The sequence below is a fragment of the Pogonomyrmex barbatus genome, unplaced genomic scaffold, assembly GCF_055798465.1.
Source record: "Pogonomyrmex barbatus isolate J1 unplaced genomic scaffold, ASM5579846v1 scaffold1, whole genome shotgun sequence".
Taxonomy (NCBI): domain Eukaryota; kingdom Metazoa; phylum Arthropoda; class Insecta; order Hymenoptera; family Formicidae; genus Pogonomyrmex; species Pogonomyrmex barbatus.
The window spans coordinates 14644706-14665215 of NW_028297098.1; the positions used below are offsets into that span (position 1 = coordinate 14644706).

The 20510-nt window shown below is 32.4% G+C and overlaps 2 protein-coding genes and 1 long non-coding RNA gene across 6 annotated transcripts; 1 reads left to right on the plus strand and 2 right to left on the minus strand.

Annotated features, from left to right (window-relative positions):
• The first annotated feature begins 63 nt into the window (after positions 1-63).
• l(2)k05819 (transmembrane protein 94-like protein l(2)k05819) lies at positions 64-11731 on the plus strand. 3 transcript variants are annotated; one of them, XM_089070372.1, is made up of 26 exons: positions 64-468; positions 736-902; positions 994-1128; positions 1212-1348; positions 1531-1724; positions 1846-2316; positions 2908-3069; positions 3162-3265; positions 3443-3531; positions 3604-3841; positions 3942-4035; positions 4321-4538; positions 4647-4882; positions 5152-5276; positions 5350-5498; positions 5858-5905; positions 6581-6721; positions 7159-7302; positions 7400-7544; positions 7636-7844; positions 8191-8365; positions 8430-8675; positions 8949-9186; positions 9469-9562; positions 9830-9991; positions 10069-11731. In XM_089070372.1, the coding sequence occupies exons 2-26, from the start codon at positions 739-741 to the stop codon at positions 10139-10141; spliced, it is 4191 nt and encodes a 1396-aa protein (XP_088926498.1). In that variant the 5' UTR covers positions 64-468; positions 736-738; the 3' UTR covers positions 10142-11731. The 3 variants fall into 3 exon arrangements, with proteins under 3 accessions (XP_088926498.1, XP_088926506.1, XP_088926515.1); XM_089070380.1 differs by lacking the exon at positions 5858-5905 and having other exon boundaries at positions 216-468; XM_089070389.1 differs by lacking the exons at positions 5858-5905; positions 6581-6721 and having other exon boundaries at positions 216-468.
• Positions 994-4768, minus strand: LOC148938173 (uncharacterized). Its single transcript, XR_016137918.1, has 3 exons — positions 4629-4768; positions 1476-4559; positions 994-1400 (listed from the first exon to the last, which is right to left on the minus strand). It is a non-coding gene; the product is annotated as an uncharacterized LOC148938173 (long non-coding RNA).
• PIG-G (phosphatidylinositol glycan anchor biosynthesis class G) lies at positions 11720-20267 on the minus strand. 2 transcript variants are annotated; one of them, XM_011632345.3, is made up of 13 exons: positions 19882-20267; positions 19226-19424; positions 18899-19108; positions 18621-18809; positions 18119-18464; positions 15061-15260; positions 14576-14806; positions 14112-14290; positions 13591-13811; positions 13259-13412; positions 12871-13171; positions 12271-12437; positions 11720-12201 (listed from the first exon to the last, which is right to left on the minus strand). In XM_011632345.3, the coding sequence occupies exons 1-13, from the start codon at positions 20028-20030 to the stop codon at positions 11979-11981; spliced, it is 2769 nt and encodes a 922-aa protein (XP_011630647.2). In that variant the 5' UTR covers positions 20031-20267; the 3' UTR covers positions 11720-11978. The 2 variants fall into 2 exon arrangements, with proteins under 2 accessions (XP_011630647.2, XP_011630648.2); XM_011632346.2 differs by lacking the exons at positions 18119-18464; positions 18621-18809; positions 18899-19108; positions 19226-19424; positions 19882-20267 and adding an exon at positions 16436-17597.
• Positions 20268-20510: the final 243 nt, after the last annotated feature.

Here is a 20510-nt window from a genome sequence, read left to right on the forward strand (position 1 = left end):
AAACTTCAGTATGTTCGCCTTCTCTCTCGTTAACCTTCATATTAAAGAGAAATGACATTTCTATCGAAGCTTTTTCTCTCTTGCCAAAGCATAATATTAGCAACGATCCGACTCGCGTAGTCTATTTTTATTATGTTTATATTCAAAATTTATTCTCTCCCTCTATCTCTCTTCCTCATGCTCATCTCTCTCTTTCTCTCACTCGCTTCTCTCTTTCTCTCTCTCTTTCTCTCTCTCTCCTTTTTTCTCCTTCCAGTCCTCCGCCTCTCTCTATCGCGATTGCACCCCGGAATCGCGAGGGATGCGAGTTATATGTTTTGAGTACTGTTCGTTGCAGTTTCGAGCAGACTCCGAAAATTATGTGATATTTATTGCATCGCAATAAATCGCGAGGGACAATTCTGAAGGAGCTGTCTCGCGTGTCGTCTCGCACGGGAGGAAAGAACGGCGATTCTTTCCTGACGAGAAGTGAGTGCGTGAAATTATAATTAAAGTTAGGTTTTTTTTCTTCCTTCGATTGCATCTTACGATTTCTCGTGATATCAGCAACATCGCAGAAATGATCGCATTACTAATTTATAATTTGTCCTATCAGTGAAATTGATTAGTGAATTGAACTGCATCAGTGTCATGTCACTTGTAATGGCTGAATATGTTGACATTGCACTGATTCAACAATTTGTAGTCAGATTTCCTGATTCGTCTTTCGTATTTTTCTTTATTTCTTTATCGTAGGAAATGGAGGGTGACCGATTAACTGACAAAGATACAAAGAAGGATGAGAATGGTGAGGCTAAACCTAAGGTGACTCTAGGCTTGACTACCACGGTAGCCTTGGATACTCTGCATCGCGACGTCAGACGTGTTTTGCAGGAGTATGAAGAGGATCACAGGAGAAATAAGTAGTATTTTGTACAATTATGATTATTTCGAACAAATACATTAATATATTGCATGACATTTATACTTATTGTGATGATTGTTTATATTTAGAAAATATAGAGCTTGGTTGAAAGATACTTTGCATCATCGCAGTCAATATACAACACTCTGCTGGACTTCTGCGGTCGCACTGCTGATCAATGCCATTATTCTCATTGTTGCGTATTTTACACTCAATGAAACATGGTGAGTTAAGCAATGATACTAAGCTTATATTAAATCCTAACTGTTTCACTTCTATCCATGTCTCATTATGAATGTTGTTATAGGTATTCTACACTGCCATACGAAGGACTGATAGTCTGTTGTTTAGTAATATTAAATTTTATCTTAGTAGTATTGGATAACAAGCTGCGACATAAGGAGATTCCTCATAGAGTGAAAATTCTCCTTGATCAGCTCAATGGTATGTATCTAAATAAAAATTATTGTATTTATAATTTTTATCATCAGTTTACCTAAAAAATTAAATTAACTAAGTTATATACAGTCTAACGATGATATTGCAGATTCTCTGTAAATTCTATACAAACTTTTTGTGATGTGAGGAAAGACCTATGAATTTAAACGTATATTTTAATATTGCAGTTGCACGTTCCACATGTCGATGGAAATCCGAGAACTACCCACATTTATGCAGTCCGCAATCCCCTTGCTTGACCTTGCAATGGACGTATCGTGATAGTGAAGTGGTCAACTTGCCGTGGGCTTTATTAGTAGCTGGCGACATAATCGTAATGAAGCCAGGTCAACAAGCTCCTGGATATTGTGTTCCGTACGACGTGCGTTATTTCAACATCTTATCGTAGATTTCAGACACGCACGTTCAGTCTTCAAATAAACTATACAAAGATTGTTGAACTTCATTTCATCAACTGTTTAAAATTAATTTTTATATTTCAGGATCCTGAAGCTCCTGTTTTGCACGCGAGAGAGACTTACAATCCACCAGTGCACAGCGCCCATGAGATATTTTCTACGCCGCAGGCCCGCGTACCTTTGAAGAGTAAAATCTACAAGCTTCAGGAAACACCGTACTTGGTGAACTTGCGAATGGCATTAGATCAAGCTCTCGATCGACCGGTTACTTACTATAATCGTAAACGTCACCTATTGATGATTTGTTGCATCGAGCACTTGGCTTATCCGATACTTGTGATCGTAATCCTCGTAATCAATCTGCTGCGTTACTTATATTTGACGGACTATTTCGGTACCGGTCACTGGAGCGAGATGTTCTTGTTGCAACCGATTGCCGTGAGCCTTCCGCTGTTGCCATTGGTGTTTCCCGCCTGTTGGATATTTCTCAATTGCTTTGGCATGGCTCGTTTTAAAGCATTATTTAAACTCTATCTATCGGCAAAAAAACTTCAGGTCAGTATTAATTTATAAATTAGTTATTTACAAAGATTTTTACATTGCATTTGAATTTACCATTTTTTCACATCTATTTGGTCATAGAAAAAAATTAGATATTTTTAGGGAATTTTTTATATATTTTTTTTAGATTTTCCATTTTTCTAATTCGACAGCTAGAAAAATCGCTTAATTAAAAAAAAAAAGAATTTTAGAAGAATTTAAATTTTCATCTTTGCATTTCAAAAAAAAGGAATATAATTAAGGGAATCTCCTTTTTCAGAATTTTAAATGTCTCATTTTTAAAGGATTGCTAAGAAATTTTTTATGGTGTAATTGAAAACTGCTAATTTGATTTAAAATACAAAGATATATAATTATAATTGTGTAATAAATAATTGTGTAATAAACTTATATATTTTATTTATAAAAATTGTTATTTTTCTTTTTTTTTTAATCTAAAGATTTTTTTAAAGCTCTAAAAATATAAGAATAATAAGAATATAAATATGTGCATAATATAGAGTTCATAGATTAAAAAAATTTTTATAGATTTTATAACGTCTATAATTAAAATGAAAAAAATATTTATAATTTGTATAAATTTAGTTTGTAGATCCCTTTGAGGATGCGGATATCAATGGTCCCAGTCATCCAGATGTAGTGTACAACTGGCTAGAACTCAAGGACTACTTCTTTGACATCCTTTTTGGTAACGAACACATGATGTCGCGATCGGCAAGCATTTTGCACGTTTTAGGTTCTGTGACTGTAAGTATCAAATGCAAATTTTCATTGTGAATCTACAAAATACAGAATGTCTGTATTATCGATTTGTACATATTTTTTCCTTTCTTTTTTAGGCATTATGCTGCGTGGACAAGAAGGGGATTCTCTCATGGCCTAATCCTACGGCGGAGAAAGTATTTTTCCTACGTAACGCCAATACTTTATCGCCGAGTTCGAGGTAGTCACCTTGTAGTCGTGGACCCAGTTGGGGATATAAGAATCCGAGTATCTAGAAATCCAAGAATTTGTGAATTTACCTCTCTCCCCCGAGATGAAGGAATTTAACGTAACTTAAATTTGTGAAATCGATCAACGAAATCGTATTGATGCGATTACAGTTCCATTTATTTTGCAGTACCGGCAGCGTGGACAAGACAACTGATAAAAATCAAGAGTCTGAAGAGACTAAGGTGAATTCTAATAGAACATCTTATGTACAGCATGGTAAGAAAAGGGACATAACAAACAGCAAACATGACGAAAGTCAAGTGCAAGCCAAAATCTAATGCTTTGCAGATATGTCACACTCCACCGCCGAGGTATTGGATCTCACTCATGATCATGCCCTGCCGTTCCGACTGCAATTTGATGATCACTCATGGCGACAACATCTGAATTCACTGAAACCGCTCGGTCTGGCGATTCTTCTCAACACGTGCAATATGGAAACGCAGGAGCACTACATGCAGTTCTGTTGCCATGTCACTTGCGAAGCTCTCTATAACGAGAACCTGGTGCCAGTGACAAATAGACGGTATGCACATTCTTAGTTTTTCCTTTTTTCGCTCTCTTCGAATTAATTGCGATTTATTCGCAAAATTAAATTTCAAGGAAAATTTAAATTTACTCAACAGATGTCTGTGCGAGTTGGCAAAACAGATTGGCTTTCAGGATCAAGCGCAGAAGATCTTTCAATTGGAACAGCAACTATGTACATTTAGACATGTAGTATGTATTACTAATAATTGCATAATATCAGGAAAATATTTTTTTAGAATTAATAATTATAATAAAATCATTGTTTAAATTTTGAAAATGATTGTATTCTAATGATTACAAAGACATAAGAAAAACTTAAAATTTAAATGGTTTCTTAAGAAAAATTTTTATCAATGTTGTTTTCTCGAAGATTCGTTATTTTAAAAAAACAAATTGTACAAAGAAAGATGATTTTTATTTAAAAAACGAACAAAAATTATCGATTGAAAAAATAACTAACTGTTTCGTTAATAGCAACCAGAAATGGTTAGGCGGGACATAAAATTTGCGCGTTCGCTGAGCATCGCGACGAAGTTAAAGTTCCCGTTTCCTCACATGGTCGCCGTGGTCGTGAAAGAGTGCAGCGGTGGTGGTTTGCAATTGCTGACGCAAGGAACTGCTGATATAATTCTGGATTCATGTATCGAATATTGGGACGGTCACGATCTCTGTCCTCTTTCCGCATCAGATAGGTATATTTTTTGATTTTTATTCTGTGTATTTTTAAAACGTTTGCTATAACGATAGAATACAATTAATTGTTAAATGATAATTCTGATTACCTTCTTTTTTTGTTGTAGAAAAAAAGTGCAAGATTTCTATCAAAGAACGAGCTTGACCTCCTACTGCACCGCATTCGCTTATCGACCGCTGACACGTGCCATCAGTGACAAAATGTCCGAGATTTATCTGGAACTGCCAGCAGACAGCAAACACCTATACACACCTCATAGGAGCCCGACTCCTTTGCCATGGGATTTTAGAAATGTTCTTGATCCTAGAATACGAGGAATATTGGGGCAGTTTCATTCAACAGGTTAATCTAAGCTGATCATTAATTTAATGGATTTTTTTTCTTTAACTTTGGATTTTTCCAAAAATGTTACATAAAAAGAAAATATTTAAAATGCAATTGTATTAGCCTTCAGTTATTTTTTTTAAATTTTTTATTTTTTAATCTTTGAATGTTATTCATTTATTTGATTTAAATGTACTTTATCTTTTTTATGTTTATCTTTTATTAGTACTTATTTATTTTGCAAATATTTTAACTGCTACTAATAAAAAATGTAATTTTATTTCCAGATTCCTTGTTATGCAACGAAAATAAAGATGACGACGTAAGTGATGTCGAAAGCTGTTTTGATGTTCAGTGCAATCAGGTCTTCATCGGAATGGTCACTATGCAATATCAGGCGCAAACTGATATGGTGCGATATCATTATGATTAATCACTATTTTATAGCAAGTACAATGATATATGTATATATGTTACAATTACAGGTGCAACTAATAGAGCAGTTGGATAGAGCATGCATAAGGTTCGTTCATTTCAGCAAAGAAAATGAGCTACGCTCGCGCGTTTTCTCGGAGAAGATGGGACTGGAAAGCGGCTGGAATTGCCACATCTCATTACTCAGTGAGGGAGCCAGGTATCGTGAATTATACACGATGTATTATCATTGTTTTCCTCTCAATGTCTCTCAATTTCTTATGGGGCATATCCGCGACCTTCTTCACATTAGTGCTCTCTGATCTCCGATGTTCTCAATCCTTATCATTTCTTAATTTTCAGACGATATATTCTTTTACAAAGAAAGAATAAATTTAAAGTAAGAAATCTAAAAATGTACTTACGATTATTAAGAGAAATGATTGAAAGGGTTAATTGTAAGATCAGACACGCACATGTGAAAGCTGCATGCATATTAACAATGCATTAATCCTCTTATTCTTGTTAGAGCGAGCTGCCATAAAGCTCGAATGTAAAATATGTCCATGTATATTGCAGGAAGCAACAATGGCTGAAGAGATATCCGCATATGCCCCCGTCGTATATGTTCGTTTCTCTATACGTCTTTTTTTACCTTTGTTATATGTCTTTTTTGCCTTTTGTTAATATTGTTATTATTGTTAATATTAATCTGCATGTTCATTAATCCATGCAGGATATCTTGAATAATATTACAAGATTCAATTTATACTTGAAATAGAAATAGATGATTTTGTATATCTATTTTTTGTATTGTATAAAAAATTTGTTATATTTAAAGATACGAGTGGAAATCATTTTTCTTGAGAAATTCGAAAATTCAGAATATTTTCAAAAACGATCAAAAAATGAATTAAATTTAAAACGAAATTTAAGACCTATTCCTTCCTTCGAGATATCCCGCATCATCTCTATTCTCGAATATAATGTCGCGATCATTTGGCTGCAGTGTCCTGATACTTTATTAATACGCGCATTAATATATCATTCTTTATTTACACATAGAGTATTGAATCTGCATACTAACAATACATTTTACTTTATTATTTCTCCATATTTTTTTCTAAAATACTTGGAATCATTTTTAATAATGTGCCTCTTAACAAATGCGAAGCAATTTCATTATTGCGATTGCGAATCGACGCCCAATCAAGGATCATGCGAACATACGAAATATTCGTGCAGAGAAGATACACGCTCATATGTAATTTATTGTAACTAACACACACATGACAATATCAGGTCCGAGAGTCCAGTGGGTTGGTGGGTGAGCCAGGCAGCAGCCATGTCCTCACCCACTCCCTCACCCACGGCCCAATCTCATCAGCCTAATTACTCCTGCATGGACGAGGCCAGCCACTTGCTTAATCGTGTCTTACCTCGGTACGTTACGCCGTTTACATGCAAACTACTTCATTATATGACGTATTATATAAAATCAGACTTCCGCTTTGCTTTAAGAGAAACAGATAAAATTACAAGGATAACGCATTAATCACAGGACGCTTTAATAGCAATTTGATAAAAGAATTGAAAAAAATTTAAATGGAGTGCTAATCAAAGTATCATGAGAAAGAACCAATATTCGAAATCTCTTGCGTCCTATGATTAATCAATCGCGAAAAATGCACAGCATGATGAGAAAATTTTTATTTATTTTGTCATTGGAAGCTTTGCCGTGTCCAAAGGGACTTTCGCGAGGAACTAATACATTTTCTTAGCTTCTCAGCATTGATGTGTTTTTTTATTATTATATAGTCATTATGACTAACGCCGAGCGATTAGAAGTACTCACTGAGAAAAAACACTTTTCGTTTTAGCACCAATCTGAACAATAGCCGAGCGATGAGCATGTCGGCGCCGAGTGCTATTAATACGGATTTCTCGACAGTGAAGTTCGACGATGAAACTACCGAGTGGAACAACACGGGGACTTCACAGGTCAAAAGCGCCATGAGCCACAGGTTGCTGTGATATCTAAATTAAAATAACATTTCTAAAAAAAGAATACGCGACAGTATTTAAGGATCGATAATACAAAGATAACAAATTATCGAGCAGGGAGCAGGACACGGTGAGAAGCGAGGACAGCGTTCTGGTACAGAGTGTTGATCTGGGATCGGGTCAAGAGGCTTGGAGGTCCTTGAGCTGCCTCACTGATAGCACCGAGCAAAGCGCACCAGTCAACTTTGATTTGTCAAACAGGGTAGAGTAGATTTTCTTTTGGACCAAACCTATTAAACGTTTATGATAATGTAATAAAGATTATGTAATGCTTGCTTATTCTACACGCGCAGGCTAAATTGCCAAGAGGCATAGAGAAGATACGTCCGCACATCGAGTTGATAGATAATGTCCCTTTGCTCGTGTCTCTATTCACTGACTGCAACACTATGGTGACCCGCGAGATGCTACACATCATGCAAGATTATGGTGAAGTAGTGTGCGTGCTCGGCTCTTCTGCCAACGCCGAGAACATGCCGATCTTCATGCAGGCCGACGCCGGGTAATTCCACTTCTTGGAATCGATCGATGGAATCAAAGGCGTTACTGTTAGCAAAATTTTATTTAGATAAAATATGGAGGAATATGGAGAATCAACGAACACTTTCCTAGATTTTTTTCAGATACCTTGATTAAGTTCCTGGAATTGGTTTTTTTTTTCCTCAAAAAAATGCAGGATTTTATATTATTTATGTTGTACTTTTTATAGAAAGTAAGAATCCGATTTTGAGCTAAATTTTTCAAGAAAAATCCATACAATTTTTAATTTCACCGATTCAATTCACAAAAATAATCAAGTCTTTTTTTTCCATATTGGAATTTTTTCAAGATTTATGAATTGATTATAGAGTGGCGGTGGAACCTTTATATCCTCAAGTGTGTCAGAAAGTGCCAGTGTTGGTGCCCACTATGGAGAACCAAGGGATTTCTCCCGTCGACCTGAGTAGAGCGCTCAATTCTGTCACATGTTCATTGAGTGTAAAACGCGAAGATCCCGTTGCGATTTTTCATCTCATTATGGAGGTATTTTTTATGTTAAATGAAAGAATGATAGATATAACATGTTTTTTTTCTTGCTTGCATACAGGCTCGTCATTATATGAAGAATCTATGGAACTGCATACAATTTTGGCTGTGCTGTTTAATTACGCTCTCGTTCATGCAAGTATTGTCGGCGTTTCTACTGCTACCACCGCTATTTTCCATTGATCAGATACTCTGGCTGTGCTGCTTGATAATTCCCATATTGTCGGCATCCATGATTGCCACGCCGATAGATCCGACGATAATGCAACGCGCGACTGGGAAGAATCAATGTGTAGTCAATGGAGAGGTGAGACAGACAATAATAAATAAAGATCATTCGGTTTTTTCGATGATCTTTTTGAAACTCATGTATTTGAATAAATACTCATACTAAAAAGAAGAATGCTACTCTCGTAATCTGTTTTTTACTGTGATATAATCCGAAATATATGAAGTATATGAATTTAAAAAAAAGATTGGGATAAAAAATTTTATATACAAATTTTGTACATATCGATTAGTCTAAACATTTCAAAATCAAAAAACAGAACTGATACCAATAAATACATTATATAAATAGGTCACATTGTTTGTGCTGTGGTGCTATGGTAGCAAGTTCCTGCCGACAGTGATTACGGTGATTCTCTCGCAATGCATCTCGTTTCTGACGCTTTGCCCCGTTTACGTGCCACAGAACTCCAAGTGTCTGTATATTTACCCTGATATGCGGGATCAGATCTGGGGAGGCTGGGGTAGCAAACCAATCGTCATTCTGGTCGTACAGCATTTCGCCCTCACACTTATAGTCCTGCACTTTGGTAATTGACACATCGTTGTGTAAAGTTTGTCTAGTTTACGAAATCTTTTTATTTCTTGAAAACAAAGTAATACAATGTAAGTTTTTTAATTGTTTTTTCTGTTAATTGAAATTATTTTTCCTATGCTTTCAGTTTTATCTCCAGTCCTCCTTTCAAAATTTTTTTTTTACTTTTTTAAAAAATAACATTTTTAACCAATCTGAAAAAATGACAAATATCTTTTACATCACTCTATTTAATAGATATTTATGAATTAATTAATGTCTATTTTTTTTCTTTCAGTTATAATATCTGTCAGCTTTGTGCACAGAGAATATTCAATATGGAAGAAAAATCCTATGAATAATCATACTTGGTTTCTCGGTGTATTTATCATGTAAGTAAAAATTTAATATTTCGAATAATATTTTGTTGCAAAAAGTTTATTCTTTTTAGGACAAATTTTTGGGTTCTTAAATTAGAGACTAAATTTTAAAATTCATTTTAATATAAATATATATTATATTTAAATACATTTAATATATATTTATATATCAATAATTTTAAATATAACAATTATACAATATAACAATTTTATATATATATATATCAATAATTTTAAAATACATTTATCACATTAATATAAGTTATATTATTGTTGTAGATTATGTGTGCAGGCAATGTTCTCCGGTGTAGCGTTCCGCAGGTTTTGGCGAGAGGAAGGCAAAAAGATCGAGAACTTCCCGATACACGTACCATTGTTCTTTCTTCTTTCTGTTCCGCTGATATTTGCGATTAATGAGTTAATCAAGTGGCAAGAGATCAAGTAAATATTTCTATTTCGTTTTATACGTTTTCAATAATTTCAATTTTTGAAAATTAATGTTTCTTTTTCTTTTTCAGGGTGAATGTTAGATATCAAAAAAGAGCGCGTCTAGAATTTGGCACGAAGCTCGGAATGAATTCGCCATTTTAATTCAATTCGTTCAACGTCTTCGAAATATCAAATGCGTTTTAAAAAATATACGGGTATATTGTTAAGTGTATATATCATTAGTATATAGTATCGTAAATACCAACATTATAATTCAGTTGCTACAAACTCAAGACATCCAAAAGACTCGAAGATTTTTAAGAATGAGCTTCATATACTTACAATGCGTTAAATGTTGCCAAACGAGAGCCGAACAGAGCACCGGTATTTTTCTATAGCGATATGCATATTTATATTTTGCGATGTAATGACGAATCTCAGACGGGCAGGGTCGTCGATTGTGAGCTTAAACGAGCGCATATGTGAGCTTTCGCACGATACATCAGGCTGATAGTGGAATTTTCATCTCATTTTATCAAATCGTTCTGATTAATGAAACTTTTTCCTTGACAAAAAGTCAAGAACGTTGGGAAGCATTATTTTTCTCGCTCCTGATTCTATCATAATTCAAAATGTCTCATATAGGTGATCATTGATCTTTCATCTTCATCTTTCAGATTTCATTTAAAGAAAGAAAAGAAGAAAGTTATCTTAATAAATATTATGTCAATATTATGGAAATATTGTTCCAAGATATTTTCATAATGATTGTGGCTCTTTGCAGAAACAAAAGGCCTGATAAATCAGAGACATCTTGCATTCATGAGGATTTTAGTATTATGTAGAATACTTGTACATAAAGATGTTCCTATTGATAATATTAACATCCGTATGATGTTCTATTTCGCAAGTTCATTGTAGAATTGCAAAGACATCGGACCTTTCAGCAACGATAGTAATTTATTTGTAGCAATTGCAGATTAACGGAAACTTTAACAAATTAAATATATTCTGTAAAGTTGCAGATAATCATTTAAATTCGAATTTTAGGAGTAAGAATCTCGCTGGCTCGAGGTTCTCTGTGAGGCAGTGTCATATCTTTATTATATAGGTTCCTCGATTTCTCATTAATAAGAAGTACAATATTAGACACAATACAATGTTTTCAAAATAATCAAATCTCCATTAAACTGAGCATTTTGCAAACTTAATCTCTTCTTTCATATTGCTCCCACAACTATTGGTTTCACAATGATGATACGCGTATATTATCTGTTTTTTATATTCTAAATTATTTACGAAATTCGTTGTGTGAGTGAAGAAGAAATTAAGAATCAAAGTCGTTCAATTTTAATAAATTTAAACGACACATAATTAGACGGATTCAAAAAGTAAATTTGTTTACATTTGAAAGATATGATGTTTAAGAATATTTTTCTAATGTTGAACATTAAGATTCTTAAACAACAGATTATTCGTTTTGTTTAAATTCATTTTTGTTGCCTTTATTATAGTGGCTAAAATAAAAAAGGAGTAGAGAGATTAAGAATTCATTCATATCATATAAGTCGACATTAATTTGGAGATTTAATAATATAATTTTTGTTAATTTATATTCCACTCATGTAGCACATTTATTTTACTAACTTTAATTATAGCATATCATTGTCCCAACGCTCTTAATACTGCGTTCTAGATTTAGTTTCATGCAATAAAATTTTTTAAGATAAAAATAAAATCTTCATTAAACAATCTTCTCGTAAATTTATTTTATCAAGCCTTATAGAAATAATCTATCATTATCATCACAGCTTATAGATGTTATTAATTTGAATATATTAATTAGGCTTATATATAATTACTAAAATATAAATCTATATAAAGTAATAAAAATAGAAATCTGTATAAATTAATTATAATATAAATCTGTTTATCGGAATGTATATATCCGATTCTTAGTTATTCTTTACAGCATCACGCAGTCTTAATTTTTATACAACTAATAATTAGGAATCATTGCAACTTGCAATGTAATCACAATCAGTACTAATAGCACGCTACAACACATTATCACGGAATACATCGCCTCGTACAACAATTTCGGTGAAAATACCGACCATACAAACAGATGAAAACGCTGAATATGGATAATGAATATATAGATGGTTACAGTCATTAGTCTCCATGCGATATAAGTCTTGCTGATACTTATGATGTCCGTACTACGAATCAATTTTCTTGTTAGACATCGGTCCATTGCAAGGTAAGAATTTTAAAAAAGGATTACTTACCCGGATGTTTGATGTGCTTGCCGATGATAAATGAAGAGGAAATAAGCCAGAACGGTTGCGGAATAAGTATTAATAATTAAATATGCACCAGTAATGAAAGGCATGTAGGAAGACAGACCGACGTATCCTGCCGCGACGTCTATACTTGCAAGACTGTTGGAATTCCCCTAAAATATTAATCATATATTATAATATAAATAATTAACGAACTGAATGAATTATTAGATTTAAAATTTTAATTATAAAATTATTTTTATCTTTTTCATAAAAATTTATGTTATCTCTTGCCAAGGACATGTTATAAAGATAAAAATAGTTTTACGATTAATTTTTAATTTTTTATATGCTAATATATAATATTAAATATCTAAAATTAGAATACATTAAAACGTTTTGAATATTTCATAACAAAAGTTTGCAAAAATTCTAATAGCAAAAAAGTTATTCCAATTAATCCAAACAGCAAAAATAAAATATTTCTAAATATTTTTAATTTATTTATGGAAGAACAGATTTGATTAGAGAGAGACACGCAAGTTTATTGTCAAAAACTTCTGTAAATTAATAAAAATCTTGGAATTGCAAAATCATATTATTTACCTGGTAGAAATAAAATACATTGCCTAGCCAGTAATGTACGAGAATCCCGAGATCGAGCAAATTGTTTTCTCTCAATACAGCGTCAATTGTCGAACTTGTGATGATCTGCATTGGCAATAAAATCACATTATATGGTTGATGTAGCATCGCCGAAATTTTTACCCAAATATTTATGATAAAAAACAATATCGTGCTTGCAAAACGTTGTTTATCATGCCTAATTATTAATATTATTCGATAGGCATAGCTTAAGAGAGAAAACGTTGTTATCATCCAAAAGGTTTGTACCTCGTATATTCCACTGTAAGAAAAATTCACAAAGATTTGCTTCTTAAACTATTTAAAAATAGATATTTATGTGAAATATAAATATAATGCAATTATTTACTTTGAAAAACACAATGGATGAATTTCCATAACAGCACCATTGGACATGTGACGAAAATATATACATATTGCGAGAGACACATTAAGGAAAAATGAAAATTGTTTATAGTTTTTATCTTCGCATTTGTACCCAATCCAAATCAGAAGAATGAGAGCTGAAGAAAAATATGACAAATTATCGATTCGAATATTGTATAGGATACCTCATATCGTATCCTATTATATGTCAAAGATTAATTATATAATTAAAGAAATGACTTATTTCCCAATCACTTACTAATTAAAAAAAATTATATTGCAAAAAAATAAAGCTTTTGTGTTTGGAGATTTTACCAAATAAAAGAAGGGATGTCATTCCGATTTTGCTATCATCTTCTTTTAACCAGTGAGCTATATCTGGTAGATGGGCCCATTTGTCACCGGTGCTATTTAGCTTACAGAGAACTCGGTGTCCTATCAGCAACAAGAATAGCTTAACGCAAACTTTTACGTGATGCCTAATATTGCTGCAACTTAGTCCTATCCCAGATGACATCTTAATACTCGTAAGGTCGCTATCGTATATATCGTAATATTAGATGCCAGAGAAATTCAGCTATTGCACAATGCAATTTACATAAATTTACATAACTGAATGAATAAATTGATAAACAAATTATTGTATTTTTTATATTTAAAATTAACGGATAATAAAAACAATGTAAACTGTAATGGATTAATTACTAATTGTTCCGTACATAAAATATATAATCGTTGAAAAATTATATATAAATTAAATGTTGATCCTTTAGTGCAAAAATAATAAATTCATTATCTGATTTGAACGATTATCGTATCGGGAAGATTTTACTCACCATTGATGACACACGAACAATTTTGTGAAGCAATAATAGAGGAAGTATAAGATAGTACTGGTCCAAAAGAAATACCACGTTTGATGCTCCTCTTCAATAAAGCTGGTACCAGCGAGGCTCACTATATGCAATAATGCACCGATTTGGAACATTTTGTGTATCTTTGGTCCTTTTTTGAACTGTATTCAATTATGAATTAAAATTTTTGTAAATATTAATTTGTTAATATTGTAAATATTTTGTAATTATTATATATAGTTAAACTAATGTTTATTTGAAAATATTATTTGAGTTTTAAAATGTAATAAGAATTTTACCTATAAAAAATGTAAAAGAATTAATCTCATAAATTTATATCAATAAATTTTTAGAGATTATTTAATTATTTATTGTATAAGAAATGTTTTTTCAATTATCTGAATTAATATTTTTTACTAATGTTAAAATTAAATATTGATCCTCACCTTAAAGCTGAAACTACGCACGAGCCCATTATTAATATAAAACATGTTAATAATTAATAAAAACAAGACAGCATTAAACAGATTCGTTGGGAAAGAAAAATTCATGTTCGCAAAATGGGTGGAAATATAAGCGAATCCTAGACACACAAGGAGGCCTGATAAAAAGATGAAATCACGCTTTTTATCCATAGTCCAAACAGCTTCTTGCGTAAAAAATGAAATGACGCATATCTGGAAAAAAACGTAGAATAAAATTAATATTCAATTCTGTAAATTCAAATTTTTCCAATCTAGAGCAAATAAAAATTATACGTCCATCTATAAAGTTACACATTATTCCCAAATTTATTTAAGAGATTATTTTATTATTTTTTCGATTCCTTAAGTTTCATTTGGATGCTTTTTGAATATGATTTTTTATTTTTAGTCTTTCTTATATGCTTTATATGCTTATAAATCTTTTCAAATTCTTTTGTTTTACTAACTTCGAACAGGAGAACTATGGCAATGCCTAGTGGACCAAAATATCCGTACTCGATCATACATGTCATTAAAGTGTCCTTCATTTCCTTAAGAATTGCGTTATAAGACGAGACGATATTTTTAACCATTTCGCTCTGCTTCTCACTCGTATTTAGCCAAGCAACATGCAGATTCACGGCATCCAAATATCTTTGAGATACATCTAGAAAATATTGAATTTTTCTTCATATAATGACTAATGACTAATTCGAAATATTTTAGAATATATCGAAAGATAAAATCAATCGTCGAAGATCCAATATAAGTCACTTGTAGCAAACAATACTTATACTTTTACATGAACATATGATGTGTGTGTGTGTGTGTGTGTGTGTGTGTGTGTGTGTGTGTGTAAATACAACGAAAATACACAATATTCTATTAACAATACTATTAACAATACTATTATATATATGCTCCATTTCATTTTCATTGTATTTCTTTGTATCAGAGTTAAGTTTGGATCTTTTATTACCACTAATTATTAATCGGCCGCTCTAAACATTGAATTACGTATTATTCCAATGTAAGTGAGATATATTACGACGTATAAGTTAAAGGAAAAATAAGTTTAAACTATAAATTATAGTTTCAACTTATCTCCATTACCAAATTTCAAGATTGCAATAATAATTTCTATTATTGCAATAATAAAAAGATAGTCTTTTCCTAAGAATTTTTTTATTTCTCGATTATTCAGTATTTTAAAAAAGACTTTTAATCAACATTTTTCTCTGAGATCTTAAAAATTTTGAAATAAAGCAGAAGAAAAGTTCTGCTATTCTTAAATTTATAAAAGAATTTCCTTAAAGTTTGAATATCTGATCCATTGCAATTATGAATTCTATATCAATGTTATCTGGTTGTATACAGGTAATTAAAATTTAAAAGGATTCTACCAAGATAAATATTAAAAAGATTCTACTAAAATAAATCTTCATAAATACTTTACAGCTCTTTTTTCAGATTTGAATGTTTTCGAAAAAGAAATATACATAGAACAAAAATAGAAGAAACGATTACATGTACGACACAAACACAAAAAAATGTATAAATGTGATGTATAAATATTAAATTATTTTTTTATACATAAAAAAAATATGTTCCTATTTTTATTTATTTTTATTGGTATAAAATTAAAAAAAATATACAAAAAATATTGCTTTTGTTTTTTTTCTGTTATATTAAGGAAGAATATTTCTGCATTATAATCTTTTACGAACATTAAAGAGTTTATTACATTTATTCGAATAAAATTCATGTTTGTTAAACAAAAGAAATGAGCTTTCCTGTTGAAAATAATTCAAATGTTAAAGATAAAGTTAATTTGTTCGAGACCTAGATAAGCCTTGAAATTGGATGCTTGAAGTTTTTCAAAGTCCAATTTTGGCATTCCTAGAAATAAGGTTCTTCCTTCTTCAAAAGTTTTCAAATTCTCTGAATATATTCGCCAGCTCGCCGTATCAAGACTCGGGTTTTGACGCTGCAGCCGCTGCAACACGATCGCAGTGGATTCGAGTGGACTCGGAATCCATACGGTAGCTCGAAAATATGTGTGCAGCTCATTTAAGGAGATCATCTTGAACATAGTCGAAGGCCATGGCGAGATATTGGTGATCTGTATTGATAGCCAGTGAAGAGATGCCTTGTCGGCACATTTAACTACTATAGCACCCAACTTAATATATGAACCATGAAATTTAGGCATGGGACCTTCGATGATCTTGTCAATCTCTTTCAAGATTGCACTGCGGAACAGAATTAACTGTTCCAGACCTAATGGTGTGTTCATCGACACTATTGCTCCAGTCAAAGAATCATCATCCTCCGTCTGAGTTTTTTCATGAAATAATTTAATTTTCTTCGCGTAATTGTTCATTTTGGAGCTGTCCATGCAGCTTTGCAGGCGCTTAATGCCGATGCCAGATGTGTTTGCTATTGGTTGCAATGATGTTGACGGCGCCGAAAAATTGAAGACAAGATTGGACAAAGCTGCTTTCTTCTTTTTCTTTCTTTGTGCGCCAGATCTTTTCCTTTTGGATTTCGCGCCATTACTCCGTTGATTTTTGGTAAATACAGTACTTTGCGAATCCAAAGATTGAACGGTATTGTAACTGCCGTTAGTAACTGTCGTAGTGGTAAAGATCTGTGAACCCTCTATATTTATTTTAATATCATCAAATTCGTATTTGCAATTAGGTACTTCCATTTGAATCCCACGCGCAGCTAGGGAAGATACGGTCCACCCATGCAGAGCCCCGCATGCCTGGGTAAGGCTGTATACTGCCGGGGTGTCACCTGATTCCCCGGAGGCATCGTTTACGACACTACTCTCCTAGTGCCATGCAGCCTTCATCACGATAGCTCACAACTTGGCTTAGAAAGCTGGTTCGCGGCGACAGTTTTATCTCGTTCCGATGGCCTTCGCCCATCGAAAAAAGCTATGGCTGTCACTAACCAGACGATCCGGACACCCAGTGCTGTCTGGCCATCCTCCTATCCACCACTCGGAGACGCGCTCGATAGGTAGCTCAACCCACGAGCTGATACCAATTATTGCAATAAAATTGGTGTGCAAAAAAAAAAATAGTGTTCAAAAATTTCATTCAGCTCAATAATATAAAAAAAATTTTTCAAAAATAAATTTTTCAATTTGCATTCTTATTATATTTAACTATAAATTTTTCATATCGATCAATTTTACCTTTTGATATGTAGAATAAATTCTTAAATTTTCGAAATTATATACTAATATAATTGTCATACTCTTTTTTATGCTTATTTAAATACCACAGTCCACAGATATATTCACAGATTATCTGTTTGGATTTTTAAATTTCTAAATTTTCTAGAAAAATGGATTTCGAATTCTTACATCTTAAGCTAATTTCTTTTTTTTTTTTCAACTTATATATCTTAAAAACTGAGCTTTCCATATTCAGTTTGTCATTATTTCAAATATTAAGATTTTTCTAATATTTTGATTCGTAAATATTTTTTAAGTCAAATATTTATACTCACTTTGCGATTGTTGTTCTTGTTTTTGGAAACGATCAAACATCTGCTTCGAGTTATAATAGAGAAGGAAGAGCCGCTTAGCATCATCAAGATCATAGATACTGTCTAGGAATGTAGATCCAAGGTTCGTAGAAGGAATAGGTAATCCAAGAACAGTTGATAATGTCGCTGCAATGTCAAGTTGCTCAATCTCGACAGTCTTATTTTCTTTTTGAGGCGAGCAGCGAGTTCCTCCTATCGCGATAAACGGTACTGTCGTCTCTTCTGGTGTTGAACCACCATGACCACCTGAATCCTTCATCCCATGATCACCACAAACGACAAAGAGGACAGGTGTTCCATTGTTGTTCTAAAAAAATATAAATAAGATCTTTATTCTCTGAAAAATAAGACTAATATCTTTCAAATAACATCTTATAAATATTTACATGTATTATCGTTCTGTAAATTTTTTTAAAGGAAAAATAAAAAGATTGTAAACGAGAATTAAAGTTTTTTTAGATACCAAATCTTGTACTCTTTGAGCTATCTGACTGACAATCTTGTCCATTTCTTGTAGTTTAGGTTTAATTGAAGCGCCAAATGGACCTTCGACATGACCAATGTGATCTAATCCAAGATAATGAAGAATCATCACAGTCCAATCATCACGATTCAATTCATCTTGTAAGTGTCGTGTCACATTATTATCCACCTTCAGTATTTAATAAACAGTTAGTCTTTTAAGAATAATCTCATTACAAAGAATAATTTATTACATTTTATGTAACATATACTAATTACCTCTGTAAAATCAGTCACAAAAAATGAAGTAGTGCCATCGTGACGATCAAATATTTGAGGAAATAAAGAGAGCCAAGTATCGTCTCCATAAAATATTAGTTTGTATCCATTTCTCTGTGCTTGAAGCAATAGACTGTCACTGTTCAAAGCTTTACTTCCAAAGTTCAGTACTATATCTATAAAATTTGGCATTGTACCAGTCATCATCGCCTATATTGGTAAACAAAGATTCAGATAAATTGATTCCTCAGCAAGTATTTTGGAATAAATCATTAGAAAAATTATTTATCACTAGAATAATTTATTAAAATTTTCATATAACTCTACTTTTATTCTGGGCATTGTCACTGTCGGTGATTGTAATTTGGCTTGTAACAAGCATCCAGAAGAGTTTGTCAGTAAACTATTTGTCATTGGCATGGCGACCTTTCCTATTTGGCCGGCAACGAAATCCCATCTTAGCCCATCAATTATCATAATAATCAATTTTGTTATCATCGGCTTGTATAAAGTATGTTTCTTCACACTGAAAAGGAAATGACAAATTTAAATTAAAACATTAATATATTGATTAGTAATCAATTACAATTTAATAAGCAATTATCTCAAATTTTTAATATTCTATCAGCATATATTTTTAAGTTTGTTAACTATTAATAATTTACATTTATTATATTAATCATTCATTATATTAATATATGATTACACACACACACACACACACACACACACACACACACACACACACACACACACACACACACACACACACACACACACACACATATATATATATATATCATATATTAATGCAATTAATGATTAGACGTAAACAAAGAGAAGAAATTTGTATTTTGCTTGTACTTTCTAATACTTGTTGCACCTAAAAAGCGAGATAGATATATATTGCGGGCATTAAAGAAAGGAAGAACGAGAAGCTCGAATGCAGAACGTGCGAGCAAATAAATCTGAGGTTCACTTACCTCAAATCACCGATGTGGTCCGGGACGTCCGATTGCGAAGCGATCGCGTCAGCATGATAAACGATGGGGAAGAAACCATACAAAAACAAAACGATGGAAAACGGCGCGGTTAACAAAATATAAAGTAATATCCAATTCTGTCCGGGCATTCTCTAATACACCGGCGAGAATTGTTAGAGACTATCAATCCCGAGGCGCACGCACGTTCAGAAATAACACTCGAATGAACGCAGCCCCAGGTCACATAAGTATCAAGTATCTTTGTTTGTTGAATAAGGACAAAAGGATATATCTGATATTTTTAATCTCAGCCCCGGCAGCCCTGGGTAAATTTTTGTGACCTACAAAGAGTTTGTTGATGCCGGGCCATCGACAAGCACAATGATAGTAGTTGATAATTGAAGAGTACTGATATTATCGACTATTGATATATATATATATATATATATATATATATATATTTAATAATATAATAATAATATTAAGATAAATTTATATTTTACATAAATATTTGAATAATAAATTATTAAATTTATGATATATGTATATTATTTATAATACAAATGCATTTTAAATAAGTATGCATACTTATACTGTTATATATATTGCCACAAAATGACAATTTAGTT